Source organism: Lampetra fluviatilis, chromosome 29, assembly GCF_964198595.1.
Source record: "Lampetra fluviatilis chromosome 29, kcLamFluv1.1, whole genome shotgun sequence".
NCBI classification, from domain to species: Eukaryota; Metazoa; Chordata; class Hyperoartia; order Petromyzontiformes; family Petromyzontidae; genus Lampetra; species Lampetra fluviatilis.
This window is the reverse complement of record NC_136303.1, coordinates 1,624,080-1,637,197: the sequence shown is the minus strand read 5'-3', so window position 1 is coordinate 1,637,197 and position 13,118 is coordinate 1,624,080. Positions and strand designations below refer to the sequence as shown.

Here is a 13,118-nt window from a genome sequence, read left to right as displayed (position 1 = left end):
CTTCCCCGCGCGCAGGGCAAGAGCTGGCTCGTGTGGCGAAGCTACGAGGATTTCCGCATCCTGGACAAGCACCTACACCTGTGCATCTACGACCGTCGCTACAGCCAGCTGCCCGAGCTGCTGCCATGCAGAGAGGGCAACCAGGAGGGCAGCGAGGTAAGCGCACCGCGCGTGGCGTCGCTTACGCCGCACGGCGACGACAGACGTCCCCCGTGCGGCCTCTGTGATGGGCTGTTGGGGGCGAGCCGAGCGCCGTTAGCGAGTGGCGCCTGTGAAGGCCGGAACGGCGCACGAGCGAGGGGGTGGTGTGGCCGGCAGAAATGGCCGCGTCCGCTGTGTCATCCCGTCACCGATGATGTTTATTAAGCAACTGCACCGGACGCTGCTCGTGAACGGATTACTCTCTAATATCACGGCTGCTGAGCACAGGGCCTCTAAAAAAAAAAAAGCCTCAAAACGTTAATCGGCCAGCTACGAACAGCGCTCTGAGAGCCATAACGGGTTAGGTGCGTGACGCGTTGAGTTGTTGAATAATGGTCGCGCGCTGGTGACTGTGCGCCGGTTTGCAGGCGGTGGCGCAGACGCTGTCGGAATACCTCACGCACCTCTCCTGCATCACCGACGACAGACTCAACTGCGGACCCGTCCTCACGTGGATGGAGGTGAGAACGTCGTCGTCATCGTCGTCTTTGTAAATGTCATAATCACCATCATCACCATCATCATCATCACCATCATCACCATCATCATCATCATTATCATCCAGCGGTGGATTTACACATGGTCGTACAAGTATACATTTGTGCTCCATCACGGTGTCGGGAGGGGACGGTGGGCGTGGATCGAGGCGAACTACGGTTGCATTCAGAGGAGGGAACGCGCCCGAGAGGACGTACCCTGCGGAGATGGAGTGATTTGGTCGGCTTGTGTGCGCGCGGGAGATAGGGGGGATTGTTGTAGCGGGTGACAGTCTGGCATCGCCTTGGCTTGGGGGTGGCCTTCACCCAGCAGTGGATTGATCATAGCTTGTGCTGATGATGATGATGATGCTGATGATGATATCACGTCACTCCTCGACTACGTGAACTGCACTGACTGTCGGGCGTTAGAAGTTGTGCATTTAACGTTTTTTTCTGACAGCGTTGACGTTGCCACGCAAATTGAGACCGTCTAATGTGTCGCGGAATTATGAAAAAATGATGTTCCAAACGTCACGTTACGCTCCAGTTAAAGTTATACTACAAGAACGGAAAACGGGATTTGCAATTGCTGTGGAATTGATTATGCATGGCTATGATGATGATTACAATGATGATGATTCCGATGATGACGATGATTCCGATGATTATGCTAATGAATACAACGACCACGATGGTGATGACGATGGTGATGACGATGGTGATGACGACGGCGATGACCACCGTACTGGGCTCCCACTCGCTCCCGCCAGGTGGACAATCACGGCCACCGGCTGCTGGTGAGCGAGGAGGCGTCCTTCAACGTGCCGGCGATCGCGGCGGCGCAGGTCGTCAGGCGCTACACCGCACAGGCGCCCGACGAGCTCTCCTTCGAGGTGAGCGCAGCGCCGGCGGTCGGCACGCAACGCCTACCACCAAATTCTCTCGTCCGAGCGAAGACGCAGACTCGACTACCGCCAGATACACCCGTTCGAGTCAAGACGCAGGCTGAGATGATTTGGTAACGGGTTGTTAGAGACTGCAGTGGACTGCGGTAGACCAAAACTGGTCATTGGCTCTACTGTATATGCACGCTGTATAAGAAATATTTTTTTATACAGCGTAGTATCATCAGGCGGACAGCCAGTTGTAATTACCGGTGAAACGTCGTAGATTTGCTCTCCAACACACCGGTGTGCTGTACTAGTAACGAATTGGCATGTTCTGTTTACGTGACAAACTTTAATAATTGTCTGTGTCAGGTGGTGTCGGATTTAACGACACATTTATATTCATGCGATCTAACCCAAAAAAGAACTTATATCATGGATGGATGATATTGGTCGCGAAAGCCTTACGTGTTAAACTGGCGTGTAGTACATCACATGCACCCCCCACCCCACCCCGGGTCGCTCGCCGTGGCTGGCGTACGTGCGTTACATACGCCATTGTTTTGCGTCGCGTTGCGTGCGTAACTGTACACGAGCCCCAGGGGTGTTGCCTGTGAGGCATGTTTGTCCTCACGCACGCACGCACGCACGCACGCACGCACGTGCCTGCGCGCGTGCGTGCGTGCGTGGAGGGCGTCGTTGCTCCGTCCGAGATTTTGTTTTCTCTCGGTCACGGACGCCGCCTTGAAGAGCAGTGAGTTCGTACGGAAAGAGCGATGGTAGAGCGGCGAAGCGGCGAGAGATCATGAGGAGGAAGGAGCAACAGGGAGGAATGAAGAGTTTGTGTAGGCCCACAAGACTCACAGGCCCATAAGGCCCACAAGGCCTACAAGACCAACAAGGACCACAGACCAACAGGCCCACAGACCCACAAGACCCACAAGACCCACAAGGCCCACAATGTCCAAAATGTCAAGCGACCAGCAACAACCAGTGCCATGGTGGGTATGACGGATAGGGGTTAACGCGCGTCATACATTTAGCAAAGATATCAGGGCTTGGGAAAAGAGACGATGGGGAGGGAATCCCAAAACGTCGGTCAATGCGAGCGAAGAAGGAGTAATAAGAAGAAGTGATGTGAGCTGCAGTTCTGTGGTTGCAGTATAGATAGAATTGGCCCAACAATCACATTTACCACCGTCCTGAAAGAAACGTCTTGAGACGTCGGTGCCGAGGCCTTGCTTTGTTCAAGCTCGCCGTCGTTGTCAGCGTCATGAGGTGAAGACTTTCTCGGTCGGAACTGTGGCAGCGGGGGCCAGTGTGACATCGGAGAACGGCCTCAGCAATGGACACGGCAGAACCGCGTCGCTTGAATGGTGGTGTGTAGGGCTCCCTCTAGTGGAGGCCCTCCCGCCAGCAGTGGACGTGAGACGGCAATCACAGGACAGTGGTGGCGCCTTGACCTTTTTATTCGCCGTTCTCGACTCGGCCGATGCCTTTGTGTGGACGAGCGACAGAATTGAAATAATTTACCGCTCTCCACGGTTCACGTCACCGGCGGTGACGTCCGTCACGTGACCGCTAGTTATCAGAGTGAACTTGAACGTAGCGGAAGCTCTTACCTTGTTCTGTCGAAGGGAGCCGGGGCTCTAACACAGCGGTTTCTCAACCTTTTGTTGGCTGCTGTAACCCCCCTTGCTGAATTTAGTTTCAATCGAGGAACCCAACATGGTTCTGAGAAATAAATGTACGAAAAAAGAACATCAATATTTTAACCAATTGTCCATTTTGCGAGGTATCCCGACGAGCGAGTAACTGCGAGCGAATAACTGGCGCCTTGCACGCGTGACGTAATTTGCTCGCGCTCGGTGATTACTCTTGGAAACCGCATTGTGTACGAGCCATGAGTTTAGGAAGGTCTTTTATATTGTTCTAGGTTAGCGTACTGATTTGAATGCTATCGTAGTTATTTTATAATGGCAGATTCATACGCGATTATTCACCAGTGACTCTCGCGCATGATATAATTTCACGCGTTTATAAATCACCTCACGGTACCCCCTTGGGACATTGCCACGTACCCCCAAGGGGTCTTCGTACCCCCCGGTTGAGAACTACTGCTTTAACACAAGTACATATTGCATTGTATTTTGTTCCCCCGTGTCGGCCGTGGATATAATTAGCTTGGCAGCCCGCCTCTCACTTGGGCCGGGACGCCAGGAAGTCTCTTGCAGCTTTTGTCGGCGAATTTCCCCCTGCCGTGCTCATGACTGAGAGAGCACACGCACAACCACTACCGCCACCGCCGCCGGCACTTAACCTTTGTTTAGTTTAAAACAAAAACTATAAATCACCCCCCCCCCGCCCGCCCCCTCATCTACAGGATGGGCACTCCTGTTCACTTCGTCATGCCAAGCGGTGGGGCGACACAAGGCGGTTGCTCATTTTAGTGACCCTCGGAGGGATGATGATTGATGGTGATAGCAGTGAAGATTGTGGTGGAGATGATGATGATGTGATTATTTTCTTGACTGGCAGAAGGTAGTGGTGGTGGTAGTGTGTGATGGTTGTGGTGGTAGTGGTGGTTGTGGTGAAGATGGTGATAGAGATGATAATGATGGTGATTATTGTTATTGTGTTTGGTAGGAGGAGGCAGGCAGAAGTGGTGGTGATGGTGCTGGTGATAGTTGTGACGGTGGTGGTCATGGTCGTTCTAGTGGCGACGATAATGGTGGTCATTTTAGTGACCATAGCAGGAAGTGATGAGCAATAGTGATGGTGATGGCGGTCATTGTCATGGTTATGGCGGTCGTGGTAGTTGCATTGACGGTGGTGGTGCTACTCGTGATGTTAATGATGATGCCTATGGTATTGGTGGTGGTATTTGTAGTGAGGATCGGGAGTGCAGTGTTTAACGCGGTGCGCTCAGAACCCGGTGGCTCAAGTTTGATTCCCACTCACGGCCAACACCAGTGACAACTATCTGTACCGGTCGCGGGCCTCCCCGAGGTCGACTCAGCCTTCAATAAGTACCTGGTTCGGTGTGTAAACATCACCACCGGGGAGACAAAGGCGGCCAGGAGTAGTGTTGACAACCCGACTCCCTCGTGTGACATGCCGGCCTTCATAGGTGCTCGCTAACAGCACTTTCCCCAACAGGCTGTTAAGGCTTCACGGGGGATCTTTGTCTTGGGTACAGGTCGCGGTGCTGTTGGTAATTGGTGATGACAACATTACGCGCATGACGTGTGACGTCACGAGATCACGTCGCATGTAACGACGTCGTCGGTAAGGGAGGCGCCGCGCTGACTTGTAACGATGGTTTTGTGAATCCTTTTGGCACTGGTTTTGTGAATTCTTTTGGGGCTGGTTTTGTGAATCCTTTTGGCGCTGGTTTTGTGAATTCTTTTGGGGCTGGTTTTGTGAATTTTTTTGGCGCTCGTTTTGTGAATCCTTTTGGCGCTGGTTTTGTGAATTCTTTTGGAGCTGGTTTTGTGAATTCTTTTGGGGCTGGTTTTGTGAATTCTTTTGGGGCTGGTTTTGTGAATTATTTTGGCGCTGGTTTTGTCAATCCTTTTGGCGCTGGTTTTCACCTCGCAACTCTTGGGGGAAATATTTTGATAAAATTGGCCAATCTTCCATAGGGTGAGACCCCTAATACCTACGGAACATCATTCTAAAGAATCGTTCATATTGGATCATCCCTACGATAATCATCGTGCCCTCCCCTCTCACATCACAGATGGACGTAGGTAGAACGGAGCTAACGTGTCGTCACTCTCAACCACAGTTGGGAAGCGTACAAAGTAACTTGAACCAAAAAAAACGATCTGACACTCGTGTGGGCCCACGCTCAACTGAATTGATCGCGTCTGATCACCGCCTTGTCCCGCCTATGACCCTCGTGACCCCCTGTGACCCCATGTCTTCCTCCCTGACCGCCCCCCGTGTCTGTGTCAGGTCGGGAATTTCGTGTCGGTTCTGGACATGCCTCCCAAGGAGGACACGACGTGGTGGAGGGGAAAACACGACTTCCAGGTGCGACGATTGACGGCAAAACGCGGGACATTTGACGCGCGCGTATGTGTGTGTATATGAGCGTGTTTGTGCATTACTGTGTGTGCGCGAAAGTGTAGCGCAGTTAGCACACTGTGCTACGAACACACCGACCCGAGTTTAATTCCCGCTCACGACCAATAAACCGTGACGATTTTCTGAACCGGTCCTGGGCTTCTCCTTGGTCGACTCAGCCTAAAATGAGCACCCGGTGCAATGTGTAAACGTTGACACTAGAGAGACAAAGGCGGCCGGACATGGTGCTGACCACTCAACCCCTTCTTGTGCCATGCCAGCCTTCATAGGTGCTCGCTAACAGCACTTGCCCCAAAAGTATATGAAAGGCTTATATGGGGGATATTTGACTTTGTATGCGAGTGCAGTAGTTGTGCACTACGCTACGAACCCAGCAACACGGGTTCAACTCTCCGGCTCACGACCAATACCAGTGGCGAACATTTGAACCGATTCTCTGCCTCTCCTAGGTTGACTCGGCCTTAAATCAGCACCTTGTTGCTGTGTGTGAACTTCACTACTGTGGAGACAAAGGCGGCTGGGGTGTGGTGCTGGCCATGCCTACCCCCACGTGCGCTGTGTTGGCCTTCGCAGCACTTTCCCGCAGCAGTCCGTTAAAGAGATTGCACCTGGGGATATTTGTCTTTGTGTGCGCGTGTGTTCGCTTGTTTGCATGTATTGGTGTGTATTAAATGTGCGTACGTGTCAACGCGCACGTGTGCCGTGCCAGCCTTAGAAGTTACAATAACATTACTTACAATCTGTAAGGCAAAAGGGAGAGTGCCTTTGTGCGCCAGCGTGTCAGCAGGTCTGTGCAAATGTGGTGTTTGGCACATTTTTCTTGCTATCAGATGGAGCTGTCATACTGTGTGTGCGTATGCATACGGCCGTTTACTGTTCATCGGCGCCCGTGTGTATGTGTTTTGTGTGCGTGTGTGTGTGTATGTGTTTTGTGTGCGTGTGTGTGTGTATGTGTGCGTGTGTGTGTGTGTATGTGTGTTTCTCTATACGTGGGGAGCGGCAGTGTAGCGGCTAGCGCCGCTGCGTTACGAAGCCGGGGACCAGAGTTCGAGTCCTGCTCACGGCCAAAAACAGTTACGATTATCTGAACCGGTCCTGGGCCTCCCCTAGGTCGATTCAGCCTCAAATGAGTTCCTGGTGCAGTGTGCAAACATCGCTACTAGGGAGACAAAGGCGGCCGAGCGTGGTGCTGGCCACCCACCCCCTAGTGTGCTGTGCCGGCCTTCATAGGTGCTCGCTGGCAGCACTTGCCCCAATAGTCTGTTTAGGCTATACGGGTGATCTTTGCCTTGAGTATGTGAACGAGCGTGCACGTGATGCGCGTGTGTGTGCGTGTGTGTGCGTGTGTGTGTGTGCGTCTGTGCGTGTGTGTGCGTGCGTATGTGTGTGTGCGTGCGTATGTGTGTGTGTGCGTATGTGTCTGTGGGTTTTTGTTTATTATGCCGACCCGTATGGGCGCCTTGTTTTTACGCCCAATCTGATTGGCTGCCCGCATCCCCCATCATCTCCCGTCTCATCTCCTGTCTCACCGTTGCTTTTCATCCGCAGGTCGGATTCTTCCCCAGCAGCTGCGTTGAGATTATCAACGGCAGGGCCCCACAGTCGGCCACAGCGTGCGGGCACCCCACCAGGGCAGGTACAACGCGCTCCCCCCCCCCCCCCCGTGGCCCCCACCCCTCCCCTCCCCTCCCCCCAGGCCTTGCCTAGTAAAATAAAAAAAGAGTAGCATGGGACCTTTCTTGCCAGTATCAAAGTATAAGAATAGGTTTTACCCTTTCTGGCAATAAAGATGTTAAAACGCCAAACAGAAACCTTTTGCAAGGAATCCTGTCCGCATTAACCACACGTACTTTGTGGCGAATATGCAAACAAAAAAAACCATGCTCTGATATTGTGCATTGTCTTTGAAACTATAATATGAGAGCACGTTTTTAGTTTGTTCACCACGAGTACGTGTGGTTAATGCCGAGAGGATTCCTTGCAAAAGGTTTCTGTTTGGTGTTTTAACATCTTAACACCACCTGTTTTATTGCCAGAAAGGGTAAAACCATTGTTATAAAAAACTAGTTTTTTATAGCTTTGAGTAATCTGCAAGTCAGATTACAAACGTGGCAAATTAGTACCGTGAAGCCGGTACACGCTTGGCCTACTCGTCTTTGAGCAAAGTCCCGTGATCGTTGGCGTCCTCCGCTGCGAAGACGGCGGCGAGTACTCATCATTAACGCGTCCGTCGCAGCGTTAACCGGGCGGTCGTGGGGCTCCAACCGCGAATCTCTCTCCAACGAGCAGGAACATACGCGAGCGCTCCACCATGTTCCCCCCACCCCTGGGTGATCTGTAAAGCCGCGTTGCTGTATCAGCTGATAAGAGAACACGCGCTTCTCATGAGGCAACAGAGTTCTCCAGAGTTTGAATTTTAAACGCGGTGGTTTTGTGACCCCGGGGGCCTCGACGTCGGCTGCGAGTGTCTCTGCGTGTGCACGAGTCGTGATTATGCCGGGATAAAGACAAAGACGCCCCCTCCCCGCCTCTACCCGCGTAGCCTTCAACAGACTCGTAGGGGCAAGTGCTGTTAGCGAGTAGCAGCACCTATGAAGGCCGGCACGGCACACGAGGGGGGTGGGTGTTTTTAGTTTGCATTCCGACTGCAAGTATTGTGGTCAATGCAAACATGACTCCTTGTAAAAAGGTGTCAGTTTTGTTGTCAGATAAAAGGGTCAAAAAACAATTATCATATTTTGCTACTGGCAAAGGAGGTTCCAATGGTGTAAATGCTTACCCCGAGCTCTCATACTCTGATGGTGCATTGTCTTTGAGTTGTGTGCCTTTTGGGGTCATCTGGTCCAACCCATGTGACTAGGCTCTAAGGAAAGCTGTCTCGGGTGTGGACCAATCAATTTCAAGGACAGTGCATACATTATCAGAGTTGTGTTTTTTTGTTTGCATTCCGACTGCAGGTATTGTGGTCAATGCAAACATGACTCCTTGTTAAAATGGTGTCAGTTTTGTTGCCAGATAAAAGGGTCAAAAAACAATTATCATATTTTGCTACTGGCAACGGAGGTTCCAATGGTGGGGTGGGGGTGGCCAGCACCACGCCCAGCCGCCTTTGTCTCCCCAGTGCTGAGGTTTATTTCACGCTATACCAGGTACTCATTTAAGGTTGAGTGGACCTAGGGGGAGGCCCAGGACTTGCTCACATCGCCACTGTTATTTTTCATGAGCGGGGAATCGACCTCTGGTTCCCGCCTGCTGTCCGTAGCGCAGGATAGGACACACACACACGAGATGGATTGTTGTGTTGTGAGGCCGTGAGAGATCGTGACGGCTTTGGTGAGGCCTTCATCCATCAGTGGATCATGGCCAGTGGTGATGATGATCAGGGGATACACCAGCTGATTTTGTTTCTCATGTAGACCGACCCTTCTGGTTTCATGGGAAGGGGGTACGATGTAAGGTATTGGCCAGTAAAACGCGAGGGTCGGTGAAAAGGTTGATTGGTGGAATAATTTAATTGGTTCATGGAAGATAAGTCGAGTTGAGCCTGGTTAGTGTGTGGGTGACCACCGCAGCTTTCCTGGGGTGGTGTGGTAGGCGTGGGTTGCAAGACGACTAGAACATGGCATTGCTGGGTGTCATCACCCCCTAGTCGTAGGTAGTGGGTTTCCTTGGGTTGACTCCCACATGAAGCCAAACATCGCAATGTTTACAGGAACCTTTCTGATACAACAACAAAAAGTCTGGAGACTCAGCGAGGCTTTCCTGGGTAAATATGTGGCATTACCGTAATTATCATCGATTTTGAACATCCTTCGCGTTAAACTTGCCCGGATCATTCTTAACAGCTCCCCGGTTTCGTGTGCGTTCGGTCACGTGACACGGCAGGGCCTATCACAGGAGCTGTCGGTATGACCTTGCTTGTGTCACCCTTGTGAGAGGCAGGGCGACGATGCAGCGTCGCCCGCCCTGAAACTCCCGCCGTGTTACAGCGGCCTGTTTATTGTTATTATCATTCCGTAGCTTTGCCGAGTCTCAAGGCTCTATTTCATGAGGGTCCTTGCAAGTTTTTCGCAGTCGGGTGGGGATGGGGGAGGGGGGGACGCACTGCGCTACGAACACGGCGACCCGAGTTCGATTCCCGCTTACGACCAATAAACCGTGACGATTTTCTCCTAGGTCGACTCAGCCCGGTGCAATGTGCAAACGTTGACAGTAGGGAGACAAAGGCTGCCGGACGTGGTGCTGACCACTCAACCCCCTCTTGTGCCAATCCAGCCTTCATAGGTGCTCACTAACATTATTTTTCACGAAAAGTAGATTAAAGGCTTATATGGGGGATATTTGCCTTTGTATGCGAGTGCAGTGGTTGTGCACTACGCTACGAACCCGACAACCCGGGTTCAACTCTTGCAAGTTTTTCACAGTCAAGGGTTGGGGTTGAGAGGGAGACGTTGCTTTGTGTAATCTCAATTGACTAATTTGCAGGCAATGTTTCAGCATTGGGACGTTTTGGCCAAAGCCAGTTACATTGTAGTCTTTTTTTTTACTTATGGGAGGAAACTGCAGAACCCGTAAGGAAAATCCATGCAGAACACGGGGAGAGAGAGAACATACAAACTCCACGCAGAAAGGCGCCCGAGTTGGGAATCGAACCCAGGGCGGTACTTGCCGTGGGGCGGCGAGCATCACCACCGCACCGCCGGCCGCTCTGCCGCCCAGGAGACCGCTTTGCCAAGCTGCACCGCGGGGGACGGCACACCAAGTTAGTTGGCAAGCTTCGCGACTCGACCTCCGTGGCCTTGACCGTGACCACCGGCTTGAAGCAGGTTTTTTTTTGAGAGTCGTGGGGGAGGGAGGAAGGGAGGGGGGGGGCATCGCGCCACGTCCCCTTAAAGGTTTGCGCCGAGTCCGTGCGTTCGAACGCACTCGGGGCGAAGGATAAACACAGAGTTAATGTAAGCACTGTAGCACGCTTACGTAATTAGCGTGTGTGTGTGCGCGCGCGCTTGTGTGTGTCATGCGAATTTGCATGCGTTTTTGAATGCCCGTCGATTTTTGTGTGCGTGTGTGTGTGGGGAGTGGTGGCGCAGTGGTTAGCGCACTTCGCTACGAACACGGGGAGCCGGGGGTTCGATTCCCGCTCATGGCTAAAATCAGTAACGATTATTTGAACCGGTCTTGGGCCTGCCCTAGGTCGACTCGGCCTCAAATGAGTACCTGCTGCAGTGCATAAACATCACCACTCGGGAGACAAAGGCAGCCAGGCGTGGTGTTGGCCACCCATGCTTTGTATGCCGTACCGGCCTTCATAGGTGCTCGCTAACAGCACTTGCTCCAAAAGTGTATTCAGGTGATATGGGGGGTTTTGTCGTGTCTGTATGTGTGTCTGTTAGTTTGCTTGTTTGGACTGGACTACTAATAGTAGCTATTGAGTATCAGACAGACTCTTCAATAGTCAACAAGTATTCCTACTAAATTTAACTAATTTATATTAAAAGAAAAGTTATGAGGTGGGGCATTGCATTGTGGGAAAATGTGTTCTTGTGAAACAAAGGCTCAATCCACCCGGCAATGCTTGCCAGGCCCAATTACCATCTCAGTGCAAGGAGTTTAATAGGCGCTCGCTAACAGCGCCCGCTTCTGCCGGGCTAACCGGGAGGACCTTTGTCTCGGTGAGCGAGCGAACAAGGACGGCGTCGGTTATAATTAGTGACCCCCGTGCGTTGCCGAGCCAAACACAGGAAGCTCCTGCAGCACCCGGCTTCCTGCCATTGATGGACGCCGCACGAGAGGGGAGGGGGGGCGGCACGGGATCGGGGATTGTGTTGTCGGCCGCAGTCCGAACTCACCCCCTCCTCCTCCACCACCGTCCACCCAAAATTCATCGTCGCCGCCGCGGTCGTCAACATCGCTCCGTGATTGTACCGCACCCCCCTGCAGCGGCGCATCTTGTGGCAGGGTGAAGGCGGCACCTGGCCTGCGACAAGGCGCGAGCCCGCCGGCAGCGGCCGACGTTGCGATGCGACTTCCCCGACCGATAAATCCGCGAGTGATTCATCAGATTTGGGTTGCAACGTCGCGCACGTGGCCTCTCCCGTTTCACGCAACGTCACGTAATCGTTGGCATTCACGGTTAACCGGACGGCGCGTATTCTGTGGTCAACGTACCACGCAGTGCTGTCTCGCCAGCAGGCTCTGTGGCAGGGCACAGTGGCTCGCAAACGGGGGGTTGAGGATTCAAATCCTAGTTGGGGCTTGACTCATCACCCCTCTGTGGGGTTGGTACAATAGGTACCACTTTGTGGAGAAGTCTTTAAGTCTGTAACACGTGGTTCAGAATCATGGTAGACAACAACAACAATGGAACAAACATGCGTGGAGAGTTGCACGCTTGCAAGTACAAAGAGAGGCAGAGAGAGATAAAACATAACCCAGGTTTAATGACGTCAATCACTGTCGAGAAAAGTCAGCGGGCTTGGGCAGGACACGTCGCTGGTGACGGCCAGAGGTCAAGAGCAGCGACGCAGTGGCAGCCAAAGGAGGGAATGCACCCGAGAAGATGTCCGCTGAGGAGACGGAGCAATGAAATCGGCTCGCGTGCCGGTGCCAGGTGGATCGTAACGGCTTCTCTGTCGTTAGCCTCGACTGCCAGCGAGTCGTCCCTTGGAGCGACGTCACTGCAATCGGTCGGCTGCTGGGAGCCATCGTCTTTGGTGTCCGCTTGTGAAGTGCGACGCGACGTCGCGTATCTGACTCGCTGAGGACTTGAGGCAGCGGTCCGGGTCAAACGGTCGGATGTCTGAACATCTACAGACAGTGACGGTTCCATTGGCGCGCATAGAAAGGTCACCGGATACAAATGAAGAGCAAACTGATTTGACTGCTGGGAGAAAGCGTCGCTGCGCGTTAGGTGCATCTGTAAAAAAAATAGCTTTTTAGCTCATCGGATTCCTCCAGTATAAAGAAATATTCTGATAGGCGTGAGCGAGTGAGCGAATGTAGGCGAGATTAAGAACGCGTGACCGTGCGTGAAAGCGCTCGGATTTGTGAACGTCTATAACAATGCGACAGTTCACACCACTGCGGTTCACACCACTGTGCACACATACTGCACACATACTGCACTCATACTGCACACATACTGCACACATACTGCACACATACTGCACACATACTGCACTCATACTGCACACATACTGCACGCATACTGCACGTATACTGCACACATACTGCACGCATACTGCACGTATACTGCACACATACTGCACACATACTGCACACATACTGCACTCATACTGCACACATACTGCACGCATACTGCACGCATACTGCACGTATACTGCACGTATACTGCACACATACTGCAAACATACTGCACGCATACTGCACACATACTGCACAGGGTGCGGACGATTAATTGATCACAACGGACGTGTGTGACACTTGGCTATGCGGACAT

General features: G+C 52.5%; 1 protein-coding gene across 6 annotated transcripts in view; it reads left to right on the top strand.

Annotated features, from left to right (window-relative positions):
• Nucleotides 1-13,118, top strand: part of LOC144942929 (uncharacterized) — a 96,101-nt gene that overhangs the window by 60,371 nt on the left and 22,612 nt on the right. For all 6 annotated transcript variants that reach the window (XM_078869962.1, XM_078869960.1, XM_078869959.1 and 3 more), the window contains 5 exons: nucleotides 16-156; nucleotides 570-662; nucleotides 1,451-1,573; nucleotides 5,528-5,605; nucleotides 7,208-7,295. In XM_078869962.1, the coding sequence (XP_078726088.1) occupies nucleotides 16-156; nucleotides 570-662; nucleotides 1,451-1,573; nucleotides 5,528-5,605; nucleotides 7,208-7,295 (523 nt within the window). The remainder of the gene's footprint in view (nucleotides 1-15; nucleotides 157-569; nucleotides 663-1,450; nucleotides 1,574-5,527; nucleotides 5,606-7,207; nucleotides 7,296-13,118) is intronic.